Genomic DNA, 19,752 nt, shown 5'->3' with positions numbered 1-19,752 from the left:
AGATTCTCAGTTCAATGGTTGTTCTCTCCAAAATATGTTAGGGTCATTTCATTGTATGTCATTACATGCACAATAGTCTGTTCAATTGTCAAAATTAATCAAGACCTTAATACCATGAATACCATAGGTGAATCCCTGGAACATTTGATTACAATTTATTACAGCTTATTATTTTAATGTACAATTTATTACATTCTTTTTGCTCTGACATATGGAAGTTACTTAATGTGTGGTTGATCATTACAATAAAAAAGAAGTTACTATTTCTGTGGCAGTATGAGTGCAATGTGTGACGTCAAACCTTGGAGGCTACTCTTACCCTTAAATCCTATTTCTTTTTTCAGTTTTATACACAATTGAATTCTGTTACCTAGACAAAAAAATAAATAAAAATACAGTAACCAATCTCCCATTCCACCACATCCCAAAGGTGCTCTCTGGCGACTGTGTAAGCCATTTGAGTACTGTGAACTCATTGTCATGTTCAAGAAACCAGTCTGAGATGATTCACGCTTTATGACATGGCACGTTATCCTGCTGGAAATAGCCATCAGAAGATGGGTACACTGTGCTCATAAATGGATGGACATGGTCAGCAACAATACTCAATACTGTTGACACGATGCTCAACTGGAAATAATGGGCCCAAAGTGTGCCAAACAAAATCCTCCATTACCATTACACCAACACCAGCAGCCTGAACTGTTGATACAAGGCAGGATAGATCCATGCTTTCATGTTGTTGATGCCAAATTCTAACATCTGGCAGTTTCCTATTCTTAGCAGACAGGAGTGGCAACTGGCGTGGTCCACAGAGATGCTCCTCTGCATACCTCAGTTGTAACGAGTGGTTATTCGAGTTACTGTTGTCTTTCTATCAGATCGAACCAATCTGCCAATTCTTATCTGACCTCTGGCATCAACGAGGCATTTGTGTCCACAGAACTGTCACTTACTAAATATTTTTTTATTTTTCTGTAAACTCTAGAGAGGGTTATGCATGAAAATCCCAATATATCAGCAGTTTCAGAAATACTCAGACCAGCCCATTTGGCACTAACAACATTGCCACGTTCAGTCACTTAAATCACCTTTCTTCCCCATTCTGATGCTCGGTTGGTATCAATGTGGCATCAAAGTACCGCGTCAGCACTCCAAGATCAGATGACTGATTCAGTCGGTGCAGCACCTGAAGAGTGACTGTAGGAGCTGCGATGATGACACTGATATTACACGATTGGCTTAGTTCACAGCATGACAACAACCATGTGTGTTTAGGGTTTATTATTGGACAAATTATGTTTAACAAATTTAAAAACAAACAATTCCTTTTTATGCCATCTCTATCTTGTACACATCATGCTTATTAAAACACTACAAATATTTTACGGCAGTATTATCTTTTGTTAAATAATTTGTTTATAAAGGCTAGATTGTCTGCACAGGTTTATTTTCAACCTTTTTATATAGACTATTTACTGTATTCAGCTCCATGAATGATTTACTTATATATTTTAGTGAATAACCTAAATATTAACTCAAATAAGTATTACAGACTTGTAATAAAATAATTATCATCATTGATCCTGACACCCCTATAAAGGTTTCTTAACAAATTAAGTTAAAGAACTATTTTATTAAATATTTATAAAATTATTTATATGATAATAAAATATATAGTTTTGTCCTGTAAAGCCGAAGCGACATCGATGTACGCTCATTCTGGGAAACTTCTACTTAAAGTGTAGCTCACTTATTTTAGGAATCTCCTTTTGTTCAATCTTTTTGAATTAATGCGCTTTTCTGAAAAGGCTTTCATCATCCAAAATAATCTTTATCATTGTTTAAGACAATCAAAGCACCTTGTTTTGGATTTTACACTAATATATATAGTAAAGTTTTATATTTATAAATGTAAATAAATGTAAACCCCTTTTTAGCATAATCAAGCAAGAAATATTAACCTAAACAGTGATGTTTAAACTCCTATAATTTGTGCTTATTGCTTTGTACTTAATAGAACTATTTAATTTTATGTTTATATTACCCTCTCGTTTCCCCTTATTTCTCTTGTACGTTTGTTATACATTTAATTAATAATTTCCTTATTGTTTAAAATGAATTAGTTTGTAGAGACTGTATTCCGCTTTGTTTGTACTGTAAATCTTAAGTTGTTATAAATAAAATTAAATAAGAGTAAAAAATGATGATGACGCCATGTGATCGGTGAGCATGACAGCCGCAACTTTGAGTGTCCGGCTGTCTGGCTCCGTTTTCAACTTCGCCCCCACCTGCACTCAGCCAATCTCATAGAACACCGGCTGAAGCCATGGTTCAAGTCGAATCCACCTCATGTCTACATACTGCGCCACTGCCTTGCCATAAAAGATACATTTAAAAAAAATAAATCATAGCTTAATCCACAAATCAAACAAATCTAATGATTTACACTATGTGATTTTTTGCATAATGATAACTTCGCATCAAACTGAGGCTTTCGTTTTATTGACCTTACTCTTCAATGCGAAAGTGGGCTCCTTTTTGCGGTTGTTTTAGAACTTCTGATTCAGTTGTCTATGGGGGAAATGACTAGGAATAAAAACACCAAAAAACAGCCAAACTACTAGCTCTACAAACAAGTGTGTTCGTTACTATACAGACAAAGAAGAATAGAATAATAAAAATACATAAGTTTGCAATATCGAGCAGTGTAAAGAGCTGTTTTTAACGTCTGAAAATGAATGGAAGTGAATGAGACTGGAAGTCTTGAGCCAAAAAGATTGCCTGTGGCCGCTCTTACGCGAATAATAAGGTCAATAGCTGTATAAACTAAAAACATGGATGCAAATCACTGCAATACTACATGTAAAAAACTAAATTATTAAATGCTATAGTAAGCTACTATTACGCCATGTGATCGGTGAGCAAGACAGCCGCAACTTTGAGTGTCCGGCTGTCTGGCTCCGTTTTCAACTTCGCCCCCACCTGCACTCAGCTAATCTCATAGAACTCCGGCTGCAGCCATGATTCAAGTCGAAGGCACCTCATGTCTACATACTGCGCCACTGCCTTGCCATAAAAGATACATTTAAAAAAAATAAATCATAGCTTAATCCACAAATCAAACAAATCTAATGATTTACACTACGTGATTTTTTGCATAATGATAACTCCGCATCAAACTGAGGCTTTCGTTTTATTGACCTTACTCTTCAATGTGGAAGTGGGCTCCTTTTTGCGGTTGTTTTAGAACTTCTGATTCAGTTGTCTATGGGGGAAATGACTAGGAATAAAAACACCAAAAAACAGCCAAACTACTAGCTCTACAAACAAGTGTGTTCGTTACTATACAGACAAAGAAGAATAGAATAATAAGAATACATAAGTTTGCAATATCGAGCAGTGTAAAGAGCTGTTTTTAACGTCTGAAAATGAATGGAAGTAAATGAGACTGGAAGTCTTGAGCCAAAAAGATTGGCTGTGGCCGCTCTTACGCGAAGAATAAGGTCAATAGCTGTATAAACTAAAAACATGGATGCAAATCACTGCAATACTACATGTAAAAAACTAAATTATTAAATGCTATAGTAAGCTACTATTACGCCATGTGATCGGTGAGCATGACAGCCGCAACTTTGAGTGTCCGGCTGTCTGGCTCCGTTTTCAACTTCGCCCCCACCTGCACTCAGCTAATCTCATAGAACACAGGCTGCAGCCATGGTTCAAGTCGAAAGCACCTCATGTCTACATACCTAAATGCATTGAGTTGCTGCGATGTGATTAGAAATTTGCGTTAACAAGCAGTTTCTACAGGTGTACCTAATAAAGTGGCCGATGAGTGTATATATGTGTGTGTGTGTATATTTACATATTTACTTTATACAAATATATATTTTTCATATACAAATATGTGATTTGTCAACTAAAGAGGCTTATATTAAAGGAATACACATGCTTAAAAACAATGAAGTGATCCTGTAATTAATGTCAATATATCATACTGTATGTATGAAATAGTCATTAATACTTTGAAACACTTTTGTTCTGATGTTTAACATTTCTTAAGTGTTAATCTTTTTAAATGAATCTAAAAGGATGTCCAATTAAAATAGTTGAATTCATATTCTGTTTGCTTTGAGATTTATAACAATAGTAAGTAGTATTGAGTCAAGCAATTACACTTTGAGTAGTTTGTTACTTTTTAGACAAAGTAACTATAAAGTAAATTAAATACAGTTTTTATGATGTAATTAATGAATTACTTTTTATAATTACCGTACCCAACCATGTCACTCTCACACACACACACACACACACACACACACACACACACACACACACACACACACACACACACACACACACACACACACACACACACACACACACACACACACACACACACACACACACACACACACACACACACACACACAAATTAATCTCTTTTCTCTGTCTTTCAGGATGACTTTGTTCTAGAAGTGAAGCATTTCCGCAGCCCACGTTGGCCAAACCCAGACAGTCCCATCAGTAGCGTCTTCGAGATGATCAGAATCATCCAAAAAGAGGCCAGCTCCAAAGATGGACCAATGGTCATTCATGATGAGTGAGTTGCATCTTGGCCCTGAAGGGGACACACACTGCGTCTTGGAAAAGACACAGTTTTCTGTGTTCCAGAAGCCAACGGGTCATCTAACTGTCTGCTGTCCACAGCTACTCCTGCCCAGCTTTGAATAGCATGAAAATCCATTTTTGCTAGACTAGAGATGTTGGAGCAGCTGTCAAATAGTAATAATAGCTTCAAAACTAGAAATAGTATGCTGTTATAATAATAAATAGTAGTTTTTGGTAACACTTTACAATAAGGTTCATTAGTTAATGCATTTACTAACATGAACTAATCATGAACAACACATGTACAGCAATTATTAATCATAATTAAACATTTAGAAATGCATTATGAACATCCAAGTTTGTGCTTGATAACATTAGTTAATGTACCATGAGTTAACATGAACTAACAATGAACTACTGTATTTTCATTAACTAACGTTAACTAGCATGAACAAATACAGTAGTAGATGTATTGTTCATTGTTTGTTCATGTTAGTAAATGCATTAAATAACATTAACTAATGAACCTTATTGTAAAGTGTGACCTAGTTTTTTATATTGTAATTGCATTTAATCTAATTTATTTTAAAAATATTAAAATTAAGGGGCATAGGGATGCACATATTAACCAAATAGCCGTTAAGGTTAATTTTTATAATATATTAATATTATATATTAATATACATATATTTAATAATATATGTATTATTTAAGTTTTGCTGCATAAATGTAGAACACATATTTGTTAACTGGCAGGGTGGTAACACCTTCCTAGATGTATTTTGCCAAAATGAAAGGAGCAAAAAGAAAGATATTGGTGGTTACAGTTTGACACAGACGAGTTTATGCCAAACCAGGGCTAATGGTAATGCCTCTCTCCTGGATCTGTGTCATAAACACCTCTGTCTCTTTGCACAAGTGGAGGAAGAAGCCGCAAAAACAAACATTTTCTGAAATGTGGAGTAGGAGCGTCTGGGTTTTCTCTTCATCAGAGCACGTTGCGGCACCACTCATGAACACAACAGATGCAGTTTTGAGGATTTTGAGTACAAAATACCAATTTCTATTCAGAAGGTTACAGTTATTATTAGTTCTTGTAAAAGATATATTTTTAAAAAATCATAGCTTAATCTACAAATCAAACAAATCCAATGATTTAGGCTACGTGATTTTTTGCATAATGATAACTCCGCATCAAACTGAGGCTTTCGTTTTATTGACCTTATTCTTTAATGCGGAAGTGGGCTCCTTTTTGTGGTTGTTTTAGAACTTCTGATACAGTTGTCTATGGGGGAAATGACTAGGAATAAAAACAGCAAAAAACGGCCAAACTACTAGCTCTACAAACAAGTGTGTTCGTTACTATACAGACAAAGAAGAATAGAATAATAAGAAAACATAAGTTTGCAACATCAAGCAGTGTAAAGAGCTGTTTTTAACGTCTGAAAACGAATGGAAGTGAATGAGACCGGAAGTCTTGAGCCAAAAAGATTGGCTGTGGCTGCTCTTACGCGAAGAATAAGGTCAATAGCTGTATAAACTATAAACCATGGATGCAAATCACTGCAATACTACATGTAAAAAACTAAATTATTAAATGCTACAGTAAGCTATACTTAAAGAAAGTGAACATACCTCATCATGAACCACGAGTGAAAGAGGAAATGAAAGCACATAAGCTCTAAGGCAATGGCGTCCTCTGTTCGGCAGGGCAGGTGTCCTGCATATTTTGGTTCTAACCCCAATTAAACAAACCTGAACAAGCTAATCAAGCTCTTTCTAGGTATCCTAGACTTCTAGGGAGGTGTGTGGGAGGAAGTTGGAGCTAAACTATGCAGGACACCGGCCCTCCAGGATTGTGGACACCCCTGCTCTAATGTAAAATCAGATGCTCAGGACATAATCTTTAAAATAATGACTTCTATTAAAAATGTTGACAGAGGTTTGTGATATAACAATTACAGAGGAACATTAATTAAATGCATATTTGCTTTGGAATTTTTATTTGACGGAAGAAAACATATAATTGGAAAAAGCTTATGCTGGTTATTAAAAAGGATTCAGTCAATGTTTTCCTTTTGTAATCTAAATCAGTAAATCAAGTGAAAATATCTAGGGCAGGCTAGTTTATTTTATTCTTTTTATTTAGTTTATTCTGTTTTTCTATGCTGTTGGAAAAACTGCAGGTGCTTGAAGATGCTGTTAATAATGTTGTGTATGCTGTTTTTCGCATGTTAAAATAAATCACTATTTTAAAATGCAATATTTAATGTGTCAGACATAAAATAGACGTGTCATTTATTATTTTTTTAGTATTAAATAATAATTTGATAATAATCTTACCTGTTAACAGTTATTATTCAGTTGTTGGTTGGGAAAACTAACCGAAATGAGCCAAAGGGGCATATTTATTTTGTAGGCCCCTATATAAAATTAATTTTACTTTCATTTGTTTATTCATTTTTTTACTCAAATTCCATTTAAATTGTATTGGCCAAAACGTATATTACCAAAAAAATAAATTAGGATGTACTAAAAATGAATTTTTAGTAACCCTTTAAAAATACTTTTTTTTTTTGAATATGTTTTTTATTATTATGCACCTTTAAAACTATGATCCACCTTTAAAAGAATCACAAAGCACTTTACAAGCATATGAAAATTATGAATCAATAAATGTTTTTCCTTCATGTTTGTATCTATTGTAAAGCATCCTTCAGCAATGTAAATCCTGCACTGCCTAAGCAGTGTGGGTGTTTTAATGCACGTCTTGGTGTTTACATTTTTGAAATATCCCCAAAAAAGCATTTAGAGAAAACAGAAAGGGACCGAGACAAGAACCTTGTGGAACCCCAAATGATTTAGACCCGCATGAATCAACAAAACTCCCGTATTTTACAGCAAAGATTCTCTTATTTAAATAAAACAGGAATAACTTCAGTGTAAGCCCCCTGATTCCCACCCACGGTCTCAAAACGGTTCAGGGATTGCATTCAGAGACCGCTTCATTCCTGATGGCTACATGCAGTGCTTGTCAAAACATAGATCAGCGGCACATCAATGATGCCCAAAACTGTTGTTTATGTAGGTGGCTCACTAGGGTTAGAACTGAACATGCTTTATCATAGATTTGTTTAATAATCTGTTCTGATGGTTTCTGAAGGCATGATTTCCCTTTGTTTCTGCAGACATGGCGGTGTGACTGCTGGAACATTCTGTGCGCTGTTCACTCTACTTCAACAGCTTGAGGCCGAGAGTGTGGTGGACGTCTATATGGTGGCCAAGATGATCAACCTCATGAGGCCTGGAGTCTTCACTGACATTGTGAGGGATTATTTGATCATATGCATGTACACGGAACTGGATAGATTACTTTTGGATTGTAGTTAGTTACTGATTGCAAATTGAATTTATAATCCGTAATATAATCTCTTGGACGACCCGGTGGCACAGTGGGTCTGTTGTCAATTCTGTGTGGAGTTTGCATGTTCTCCCCGTGTCTGCTTGAGTTTTCTCACGGTGCTCCGGTTTCCCCCACAGTCCAAAGACATGTGGTATACTGTATGTAGGTGAATTGGGGAGGCTAAATTGGCTGTAGTGTGTGTGGATGTCCTGGTCCTCCAGGTTGAGCTAACAACCCACCATATAAAATTTGACGTTACGAAACACCAATATGGTGCGGCTAAATATCAATATATAAATGGCTTTTTGAATAAGTAAGTAATGTAATCTCTTATCCCTGCTGAAAAATCCAGCTTAAACCAGCCTAGGCTGGTTGGCTGGTTTTAGCTGGTTGACCAGCCTGGTTTTAGAGGGGTTTTGGCCATTTCCGGGCTGGTTTCCACCCATTTCCAGCCTGGAAAATGACCAGCCAAATCCAGCTAAAACCAGCTCGACCAGCCTGGCTTAAGGCGGATATAGGTGGTTTTGGCTGGACTTCCAGCTTGGCTAGGAGGGTCAAGCTGGTTTTAGCTGGTCATCTTCTAGCCTGACCAGCTAAGACCAGGCTGATAATGGCTGGAGACCAGCCTGAAAGTGGCCAAAACCCCTCTAAAACCAGCCTGGTCGACCAGCTAAAACCAGCCAACCAGCCTAGGCTGGTTTAAGCTGGATTTTTCAGCAGGGATGCTGTGTTCAGACCAGACACGGCATGCGCAGATAAATCGCTCTATTCACATGTAAATAGATGTGTGAACATTTCGAGTTTACAGGCTTCATTCGCGCGTTAAATTCGCTTCATATGGCGTCAAATTCATCTCAAAATAGACACAAATTTGCGTCATGGGCAGGGCTTCAGTCCGTCCGGTGACTCCAGCTCTGTTGCTAAATGGCTAACACATTTTTTTTGAGAAAATAGCTGTTTATGTGCCTTTCTGAAGGCTGAAAAACAGTGTAGATACGTTACAATAGTCTATTAGATCCATTTAGAGGTGCACCCAGCTCTGAGCTCATAAACTCCTACAGAAACTGTGATAATGGAAGCTTTCAATGATGAACTGTTGTCAAGTGTCAGCAGGAGGATTTCCCCCCCGGGACATTAACAACAGTCATTACATCATAATCACGTCTCAACAAGACAAAGCTCCTGATTGGTTAACTTGGCGTGAATGTCTGCTGAAGTTCAGATTTTCCAACTTAAACGATTCGAGCAAAACGATCAACTCGCACCGTTTCATTCGCACAAATTGCGTCATTCGCACTGCCTCTTGCACGCATCGTGCCGCAAGGTGTCTATTCGTGTCTTTGCATTGACTTAACATGTAAATCACGTGTGTGGTGTGAACGCAGCATAAGGTTAGACTTATACAGTCACAAAATTGGACTACTTTTGAATTACATTTAGATTACTTTTGTAATGTACTTTTTGTGGATCCCTTTTATTTAGATTACCCTTACTTAATGATTGCAGCAGAATTTTGACACCACTGCTATTGTGTAAACATGTAATCTATTAAAAACTAACTGTATTTGAAAGCATGTTAAATAGTACTTTAGGTTAATTACAAATACTTGATTTTTGAAATCTGATATCGTAATTCAGATGACAGTTACTATCCAGGCCTGCATTTATACATACAGTGGTCCCTTGCTATAACGCGGTTCACTTACCACTTTTTCGCGCAATTTGACATGTTTTTTTCATTGTGTTCTGTGTCCTGATTAGCACATTGTGTTCTGCGTCCTGACTGGCTGACCATTGTTGATCAATCTCCTCCATGCCGTGTCTCCTGTACATTACAGAATGAATTTAGGTTGCCAAATTTATATAAATGTTCGATCGAGCAGTGTGACTTTGAAGTGCTGGACTGTATGTTTGCAAGTTCTCTCCTCACAATGAACGAAATGTTCTGCACTTGCAAAGGCAACTGCGGTAACACCCAAAAGGCTGAGGAAGATGCTAACTGTCGCACAAAAAATTGGACTGTTCTGGACATGCTTAAGGAACGAAGACGTTACGCGGCTGTAGGGCGCCATTACGGAATAAATAAATCAGGATCAAATGGTTTTGATCTTTGGTTTCATTCTATAATACTGCACTTATTTTTCTACGAAGGTTTGAACTTTGTTTAAACTAGAGAAAAAAGTGTGAAAATGTTAATGCCTGTCTAAGAAAAAAAGTATATAAAGTGTGTAGTGAGGGGTTTTACAGCCTTAAAACATCCATAATAATGTTACTAATGCTACTTTGCGGATTTCACCTATTGAGGGTTATTTTTATAACATAACTCCCGCGAATAACGAGGGACCACTGTAAACAGAATTTGTGTGTATAGAGTTTTTTTGTCTATATAGATTAGAGATCAAAATTTTGGAAAATCTTACGTTTCCTAGATTTTTTATTATTCCTATTTGAAGTTACAGGAGGAGTAAATAAAAGTATACTGCATTTAATAAGTTACATATTCTAGCGATAATAATTATTAATAAAAACATAAATTGCTAATGACAAAAAAAAGGTATGGGTTTGAATAAAATGTTAAATATTTGTTTTATTCTATGAATACATTTTATGTTTTATACCATTTCTACCTAATTATTTTAGGTAATATTAGAAATATTTTTACATTTTTTTTCCAATTAAAATAATATAATTTTGCGCTATTTCTTTTTTAGTAACTAACAATTGGTCAGAATAACAAATATTTCTATTTTATATTAATGTAGATCAAGTTTTTTTTCACCAAACATTGATTTCTTACATAACCCTTTAACTGCCATACCAAGAAAAACATTTATGGATTGCATTTTTTAACTCCTAATGTCACTAGTTGACACACTCAATGCATTTTTTCCAACACATCCCATAATTTTTAAAATATCAACCTCTAACAAATGGTTAATAGGTCGGTGTATGGTAAAAGTACCGGAGTTAGTACATATACTATGAAAAATCTGAAAAAAAGAAGTGTAAGACCAATTTATTTTAAAAACATAATCAAAATATATCATTTTTGAATATTAAATCACCTTTATTTTTTGAAGTATGCCATAAAACAGAGTTTTTCAACTGGTGGGTCGTGACCCAAAAGTGGGTCGTGGGAATATTTTCAGGGGGTCGCAAAGTGTGTGGTCAAAACAACAAAAGCTTAATTTTTTACCTATTTTGCTTATACTGGACATTTACTTTGAAATGCGCACGACAACCCTACCGTTTGACGTGAAATTTTATTTAATTATAGCAACAAATATGCACTTTATGTTTACTTTATGTATGAAATGTATGGATTTATTTATATGTTGACAACAAAAAAGACTTAAAGCCTCAGTGTGCCATAAGTAGTGAGGTGCTCTCACAAGAGAGCATAAAATCTAAACTAAAACGACATTTAGAAACCAGACAACATGTTTAATTAACAGTTCAGTTTAGTTCATGGTAACTGAACCTTTCCTTACCCTAACCACTGTTTGCAGTATTTGTCGTTTTTACTTTGTAATATTTCTATAATTTGATACATTTTGTAATGACAGCATAATAAACATAAAATACTGTTTATTTATAAATATTGATCATTTTTTCTTAGGATTTATCTGTCACTACTTATGTATGTTAACAAATAAATACATAATTCTAAATAAATCTAATTCCTAAATTTATATTATAGTTCCTAAAAATTTGGGTCATGGCTTGATGACCATGTAAAAATGTGGTTCCCATGGCCAAACCAGTTAAGAAACCGTTCCATAAAATAATTGTCAAAATATGACCAACCATTTGGTAGAGTAGGCAGTTAAACGTTTTAAGAATAAAACTGTGATATTGTGTATATAATCATTTTTGTAATTTTATATATATAAAAAAAGTTTAAATTTGTAATAAATTGGCACCCTGACTTTTTTCAAAATTGAGTTATTGACATATTCTTATTAAATGACAAATTAACAAACTAAATTAACATTATGGGATGTTAACAAATGTTACACACATGCTGTTTGCTATGGAATGCAAAAACTTTGAAGCTCAATATCTCAAAACCATTCAGAACGTAGATAGAAAATTATAATTCCAAGGTGATGAAATTCTCATCAGTAGTTTACAAAATAAAATGTCAATTTCAAAAAGTGTATACGTCTTAAATTCAAAGAAACTGAGAAGGACACACGCATGTTAATGTGTTATTGCATAGGCTATATATTTTACATAAGATAAAAAAAAACATCAAAAATATGCTTATGTTAAAGTTTTCATAGAATATATGAGCTTTTATAGTTGAATATTGAAATATATTTATATCTGTAACTTTAACGTTTCCCATGTGTGTGCAGACTATTGGCATTTAGACATTTTAAAGGAAATGTAGTGACTCTTTTTCGCATCTATCTAGAGTTGGCAGCAAAGCTGATGAAGGAAAAAGTCAGTCATTAATAATCCTGCCCTGAGGTGGAATTAACTCCAATCCACTTGGGAAAATTGAATATTTTAAGTGGTATGTTGTGGTCAAACTACCAACATGTTCATGTTTTTTTTTTTTTTTTTTTTGATGATGGGATAGGATCAGTATCAGTTCCTCTACAAAGCCATTCTGAGTTTGGTCAGCACCCAAGAAGACGAGCAAGCGCTACAGTCCTCCGACAACAACGGCACGGTCCCAGGAGACGTCTCGAGTGCGACCGAGAGTCTGGAATCCTTGGTGTAACCATAGTGATGAGCCGGCACAGGAAAAAGACTCATTTTTTTCTATCAAAGAATGCTCTTGTTTTCCCTCAGTCCATCACTGAACTGATAGAGCTCTGCTGGATGCAGCGCCCTCCCGAAACGTGTGCCTTTGTACACTCCACATTTTTAATAATCGTTTTGTGCTAATGTCTTACCTACTAATGTCTTTCTCATAGAATCTCATATTTATTTGCTTAAAAGCTCGTTTAAAGGGGAAATCTGTTTTTGTTATTCTTTTAATAAGACTTTTTTAATTAGTCTATTTTTTGTAGTAGAATTTCAGCCACTGTTTTTTTCTTCCTTCATTCAAATATACAAAGAAAGTGGCAAAATCAGTCATGGATATAATATTCTAATGTGTAAATAATATTACAGCAACAACGTCGATGGACCAAATTTCTATTTATGTCTAGAATTTTATATTTGACGCACTAGTGCTTATAGGCGTTTGAGTCATTTAGTCAGATTTGAAATGCTGTTTTAATATTCCGGATGCCTCACTGATTGTTACTGACGTAAGCGTTATATACTGACACTGTATAGCTGTAGGTATTTTTTTTTTTCTCTGTTTTGTAGGATTAAACAAAAACAAGAAATCAAGTGGACTGGTCTTTTTATGGAGAGACATGATATATCCGTTATAACTAGTTAATAGACCATTATTAAACTGTTAGTTAACAAGTTATAAATGACTTGTTATATAAAAGTTAATAGTTTGTTAATTATTTATAACTGTGCCTTATAGACGGCCAATGGATAACTTACAAGCTGTTAGTTAACAAGTAAATTACTTCTTAACTGTATTTTATGATTTATAACTATGCCTAATAATTTATTAAGAGATCATGAACAAGCGGTTAGTAAATAACTTAATAAAGGCTTGTTAAGTATCAGTTAATAGTGAATATATGTTATTGGGACATTATTCTAGTTGCAGCTATTTTTCATTTATTAACTGTTAGTAAATGAGGAATAGTTGCAACTTTAGAATAACGTCCCAATAACATACTTAAGCTAATAACTAACACTTAACTAATATATTTACTCACACTTTACAGATTAGTTATTCTAAAGTGTTACCGAGACGTGTCATGTGCTTACATTGTGCTCATATAATCAAAAAGTCAGATGACATTAGTATTTGTGGTATTTTAAGTTAATCAGGTTTTAACTTCAAATTTGAAGTTATACAATCTTGATGACTTGAGTCAGATAATGCAAGTTAAAATATCTTGAATTACTTGATTCATCGTTTGTATTTAAGGTAGCAACTAATTTAACATGAAATTGGAATAATCAAATTTTGTGATATTTTATTTTTCGGCGATAAATATTGCTACAGGCGAAGCAGTGGCGCAGTAGGTAGTGCTGTCGCCTCACATCAAGAAGGTCGCTGGGTTAAGACTCGGTTCAACTGGCGTTTCTGTGTGGAGTTTGCATGTTCTCCCTGAATTTTCTGTTTCATGTTCTTCCTGAATCTTTTTTGTTTTGTCTCGTTTCTGGGATAAATATCTATAGATTCTTAGATCAAGTAACAATATTGTTCTGTTTTTAAGGTCAAAATTAAGAGTTTTTCCTTAAAACAACCAGTGGGGTGAGTAAAATAATCTGTTTTCGATTTAAAATGTAGACATTTGGAATAGAAACAAGATAAAAAGTGAAAGGAAATCATATAGATTCTGTGTAAATACAGTAATTAAATACATTTCTGTAGCTCCTAGTTAACTGTAGTTCAGACTCAACATTGTATATCTTGCGGTGTGATTATTGCGAATGCTTGATTGTAAATTATCTAATTTGGACATTAAGGTCTGACTTTGCGTAGACTAAAGTCTTGTCACTTGACAGAAAAATGTACAGTATAGAATATAAAGGCATGGTGCAGTGGGAAAATAATTAATATTGTGTATGACTCCCATAAGCTTGGAGGACTGCATCCATACATCTCTGCAATGACTCAAATAACTTATTGATAAAGTCTGAAACGGCAAAGAAAGCGTTCTTGCAGGACTTCCAGAGTTCATCAAGATTCTTTGGATTCATCTTCAGTGCCTCCATCTTACTCCAGACATGCTCAATAATGTTCATATCTGGAGACTGGGCTGGTTGATCCTGGAGCACCTTGACTTTCTTTGCTTTCAGAAATATGAAATATGAGAAGGACCGCTATCCTGCTGAAGAATTTGCCCTCTCCTGTGGTTTGTAATGTAATGGGCAGCACAAATGTCTTTGTCTCAAATGTCTCAGGCTGTTGATGTTGCCATCTGTTCAGCACATCTTTCATACGCCCTCATACTGAATGTAACCCCAAACCATGATTTTTTTCTTTACCAAACTTGACTGATTGCTGTTAAACATCCATGAACCCGCATAGACCCAAGATTCTCACAGATGATTCATCTGAAAAAATAACCTTTCACCACTTTTCCAAATGATCAACTAGAAAGTTGATCAAGTTATGATTTGTTGCTCTTACAACTGGGATCAACGACAAGACTTTTGTCAACCTACCTATAAACCTACCAGCACTATTTTAGTACTATCTAGTGTAGAAATGTATCTTTTTATAATAATATTGGTCCAATTTAAACTTTTAGTTTGTTTCTTTAGAGTTAAAAATAAATGGGTTAAAGTGAAAAACAATTAAAAAGTGGATGGGAAAAATAAGCTAATTCCAAAGTATGGTGGGAAAATCAATTTTTCCCCCCTAAATACTTTGGAATTTACCTGTGCATGTAAAAAAAATAAATATAAACTTGAAGCCTTTACAAAATGTTAAAAATATGTCAACGTGATTTGAATGTGGGAAGAAAATCTACAAAATTTACATACTATTAATAATTTTACAACTTAATTGAATCTTGCTGAGAGGCGCTGACTCTTTATAAAAACATAAATACTACATTACGATATCAGAGAGTTATCATTTAATATTATCATATAATACCTTTTTTAAGAATATTTTATTTTAAGAATATAGTATTTTAGGAACCTAAAATGTAACCTAGTTCTATATCCAGTGTTCATACACATTTTTACTACTAAAATTCCATGAATTTCAACGATTTTTAAGTAAAGTAAGACTTTTAAGTAAATTTTTATGACTTAATGTTTCATGAAAATGTCTACAAATCCTTAGCAAAAGAAAAACAATGCATGTTCAACTTTATCGTAAAACACGCAACAAAAATAATTCGTAAAAAATAATAATGTAAAATTAATTTAGATAATACTTACACTGCACTAATAATGTGAGAGTGTGTGATTGGCCAAGGACAGAAAAAGAAAATAATCTATATTCAAGTAAACTGGGTTTTCCATGACTTTTCCAAAACTTTGTGGGTTTTCTGTTTATCCAAAACCTTTCCAGGCCTGGAAAACACCAAGTCAAAATTCCATGGCTTTTCCAGGTATGACCCCTGTATGCAAGTAATACATTTCAAGCCAGATTCACTTCCAATGTAAATCCTATTTTATTTAAACTCAGTTGTTAGCCCTCCTATGAAAAAGTTATTCTATTTCAATAATTTTTCAAATTCTGTTTAACCAAGAGACATTTTTACAACATCATTTTAATAACAAATTTTCAGTTGTCTATGGCATGACAATACTAGTATTCAGTTTAAAGTGCAATGTAAAGATTAAACAGCTTAATAGGGTTAACTAGGCAAGTCACAAGACAACAGTGGTTTGTTCTGTAGCCAATTGGGGTATTTTTTTTTTTTTGATAATGTGTACCTTAAAATTATTATTTTTTATTTTATTTAAAAACTGCTTTAATTCCAGGCAAACTAAAAGAAATAAAATACTATTATGAAAAAAGTTAATAAATATATAAAGGCTGAGTCAAGTTTGAGTTTTTCTATTGTTTTGTGTACAATTGGCAGAAACTTGGAGCAAAATCTTTCCAGTCTCCGTAATACCGTTCATATTCGCTAATATTCTCCTTTTTCCATCTGCCCTCGGGACAGACTCGTGTTGATTACAGTCTCCAGACAGCAGCCGCTTGGCTCGTGTGAGCTCTTAATTCTGAACTTGCTTTTCTTGTTACCTCGCCATCCTGATTGCCAAACTATCAAGGAGATCAGAACAACAGTCCTTCGGTCTCCCTCCATCTGGCTCAGGAGGTCAATAAAAGAGAACAAAGACAGTTTTTTTGTTTCCTCCTTAAAGACGTTTTCTGAATAGGGTTGTTTTTCAATTAACTTCTGCTCCTCGAATTCATCTTGGCTTAACCCAGCGAGACCGTGTTTCTGCTAACGATCAGGTCATTTCTTAAGGAACCGATTATTATAAGCCCACAGCTTAAGGGTTTGGTGACGAAGATGACAGCTACACGGAGTTATGAAATAATCCCTTTGAAGAATCGCTTGTAATTATTCACAAAACCTAATCCAGTCTTAAGAGCAAAAAGGTACTCATTTAGACCAAAATATGGGTCAAATGGCCAGACACGGTCTTCTGGATCCTTCATTTGCATTTTTAACTTCTAATAATTACAGACCCAATTATCCAGCGCTTGGTGGCCTACTTTATAGTGACCGCACTGCTGACCCCATGGTACAAACAATGCAGATTGCGTTTACGGCCTCCGCCGGCCAGTCAACACAGGGGGAGGGGAGGGTAATTTACTCCAATTTCTGCCTAATGAAGTTGACAGACAATATTTAAGATGTTTATTTGACGCATAACAAGGGATATGAATCCAACACCAATGTTTTATTGGACAAGCGTTCCTCTTAAAAGAGCTCTTTAAATATACTACACTTTAAAAAGGCTGTAGAAATGATTTCAACGTCTTAACATGATACAGTTTCAAAGAGAATTTGTAAAAATAATATGCGATGGTAAAAATGCTTTACAGAAAATGGTTATGTTATCAGTAGTATCCAACATGACATCATGTTCGCATGAATATGAATCCATAGTTCATTTTTTTAAGCAGACAGTCATGTTTAAAACCTTTTCTTACAATACTGACTGCGTATAAAGTTCATTCTCAATGACGGAAATAAGAAACGGGACGGTTCACTGGAGGAATAAAAGTGCTTTGTGAAAAGTAACACTCCCGTAGCTACAGTGTTGGGTAAGAGTTGGGAAAGAACTATATTACAATCTTGAGTCACTTAAAAAAAAGTAACTAAATGTGTGACTTAGTTACTTGTTAAGTAAAGTATGTAATTATTTATTAGATAGCACGGTAACACTTTATAATAAATACACACTATGAACCATTTATAAAGGCATATGTTTTTTTCATTATTTGTTAAGCATTAACTCTACATTAATAAATGTTAGTAAGCAGTTTATAACACAGTTTAGTACTGAAGTATCACATTATTTATAAACCATTTGTATTTAAGAGAAGTTGGTGGTTTTTAAGATCATTCAAGTAAATGATGAATTAACAATTGAAATCAACATTTATACATCTTATTATTCAGGCATATACTAAAATGTAATTTGTTTGTTAAGAAATGCTTTAAAAACACAACTTCATCCAGTTTTGTGACCAGTGTGGAGGACTATGTATGCTTTATAAATGACAATTAAATTAGTATCAAATGAACAATAAACTTTGCAATCCTATGTAAAAAAATTAACAGTTTAAACAGTTTAAACATTGCTGAATAACAGAAGTGTCAAAATATAATAAAGTTGGATAAAAAAACAAAAACATAATAATTGAACTATATATTATGATACAACATTTCGATGCTATTTAGCAAAGTTTAAACATTGTTTAAACCATGTTTAGCTGTTTAAGGGTTACGATTGCAAATATTTATTTTTATTCGATACAGTTTCATTTGTAAATCTTTAAATTAATAGAAATTATTTGTGATTTATTTTCTTTTTTCCTGTTTAGAATATAACTGAGCCTATAATTGTCATTTATATGGGGTTTATAAAGCAAAAATAGTCCACAATTTGGGTCATAAAACTGGATGAAGTTAAGTTAATAAAGCATTTACTAACAAACAAATAATTATTAATATGCCTGGATAATATTATAAATAAATGGTAATTTGAACAGTTTTTTAATCATTTACTTGCACATTCTGAATGATCTTAAAAAACCACCAATTAAGCTTAAATAACTCGTAACTAAATATTGCGATACTTAATTTAGTAATGAAAAATAAATCAAAGTATGAAAATACAATGAGTATGTACTTCATAAATGTGCTCATAAGTCAGGAATAAAGCATTTGTATCTGCTGTTATAAACCGCTTACTAACATCTATTAATGTAGAGTAAAAGATTAACAGTTAATGAATTAACAATTCGCTAATGCTTAATAAATGGTTCATAGTGTGTCGCCGGTAACAATTTTGTTTAGGTCACAATTGATGGTATTAACAAACCATTAACTAACACTACTAGCTTAATAAAATACTAATTACCCATTAATTAATAGTTAGTAAGGTAGTAGTTCGGTTTAGGTTTTGGGTAGGATTTAGGATTAGAATTAGAGGTAACACTATAATAATGGCACACTATGAATCATTTATTAAGCACTAAAAAAAATAGTGAATTCATTATTAAGCATTAACTCTACATTATAAACGTTAGCAAGTGGTTTATAACTGCAGATACAGATGCTCTATTCTAGACTTAAATAATGTGCTTAATAATTGTATTTTCATACTTTGTTTATTATTATTTTTTCTTTACTAAATTAAGTACTGCATCATTTACAAACTAGTTATTCGAGAAAAGTTGCTGGTTTTTAAATATCATTCAGAATGTGCAAGTAAATGATTAATAAATTAATAAAATTAACATAATAGTATATATATATATATATATATATATATATATATATATATATATATATATATATATATATATATATATATATATATACATATATATATATACATATATATATATATATTATCCAGGCATATATTAATAGTTCATTTGTATGTTAATAAATGCTTTAATAACTCAACTTCATCCAGTTTTGTGACCTAAT

At 33.7% G+C, this 19,752-nt stretch overlaps 2 protein-coding genes across 34 annotated transcripts in view; one reads left to right on the top strand and one right to left on the bottom strand.

Moving 5' to 3' along the window:
• The window catches only part of ptprz1a (protein tyrosine phosphatase receptor type Z1a), a 180,527-nt gene extending 167,158 nt beyond the window's left edge, over positions 1-13,369 (top strand). For all 6 annotated transcript variants that reach the window (XM_087312409.1, XM_087312408.1, XM_087312407.1 and 3 more), the window contains 3 exons: positions 4,464-4,606; positions 7,803-7,938; positions 12,606-13,369. In XM_087312409.1, coding sequence (XP_087168535.1) covers positions 4,464-4,606; positions 7,803-7,938; positions 12,606-12,749 — 423 coding nt within the window. In that variant the 3' untranslated portion in view covers positions 12,750-13,369. The remainder of the gene's footprint in view (positions 1-4,463; positions 4,607-7,802; positions 7,939-12,605) is intronic.
• A 4,062-nt stretch (positions 13,370-17,431) lies between these two features.
• The window catches only part of aass (aminoadipate-semialdehyde synthase), a 56,041-nt gene continuing 53,720 nt past the window's right edge, over positions 17,432-19,752 (bottom strand). For 6 of the 28 annotated variants that reach the window (XM_087310841.1, XM_087310842.1, XM_087310821.1 and 3 more), the window contains one exon: positions 17,432-18,651. The gene's annotated coding sequence lies outside the window, so the exon portion shown is untranslated. Of the gene's footprint in view, positions 19,304-19,752 lie in introns of all 28 variants that reach the window. The other 22 variants (XM_087310834.1, XM_087310833.1, XM_087310818.1 and 19 more) reach the window with 6 other exon arrangements.

The sequence above is a fragment of the Danio rerio genome, chromosome 25 (assembly GCF_052040795.2).
Source record: "Danio rerio strain M-AB ecotype USA chromosome 25, GRCz13ab, whole genome shotgun sequence".
Lineage (NCBI taxonomy): Eukaryota > Metazoa > Chordata > Actinopteri > Cypriniformes > Danionidae > Danio > Danio rerio.
The sequence above is the reverse complement of the archived record's forward strand: the minus strand, read 5'-3'. Positions and strand labels throughout refer to the sequence as shown.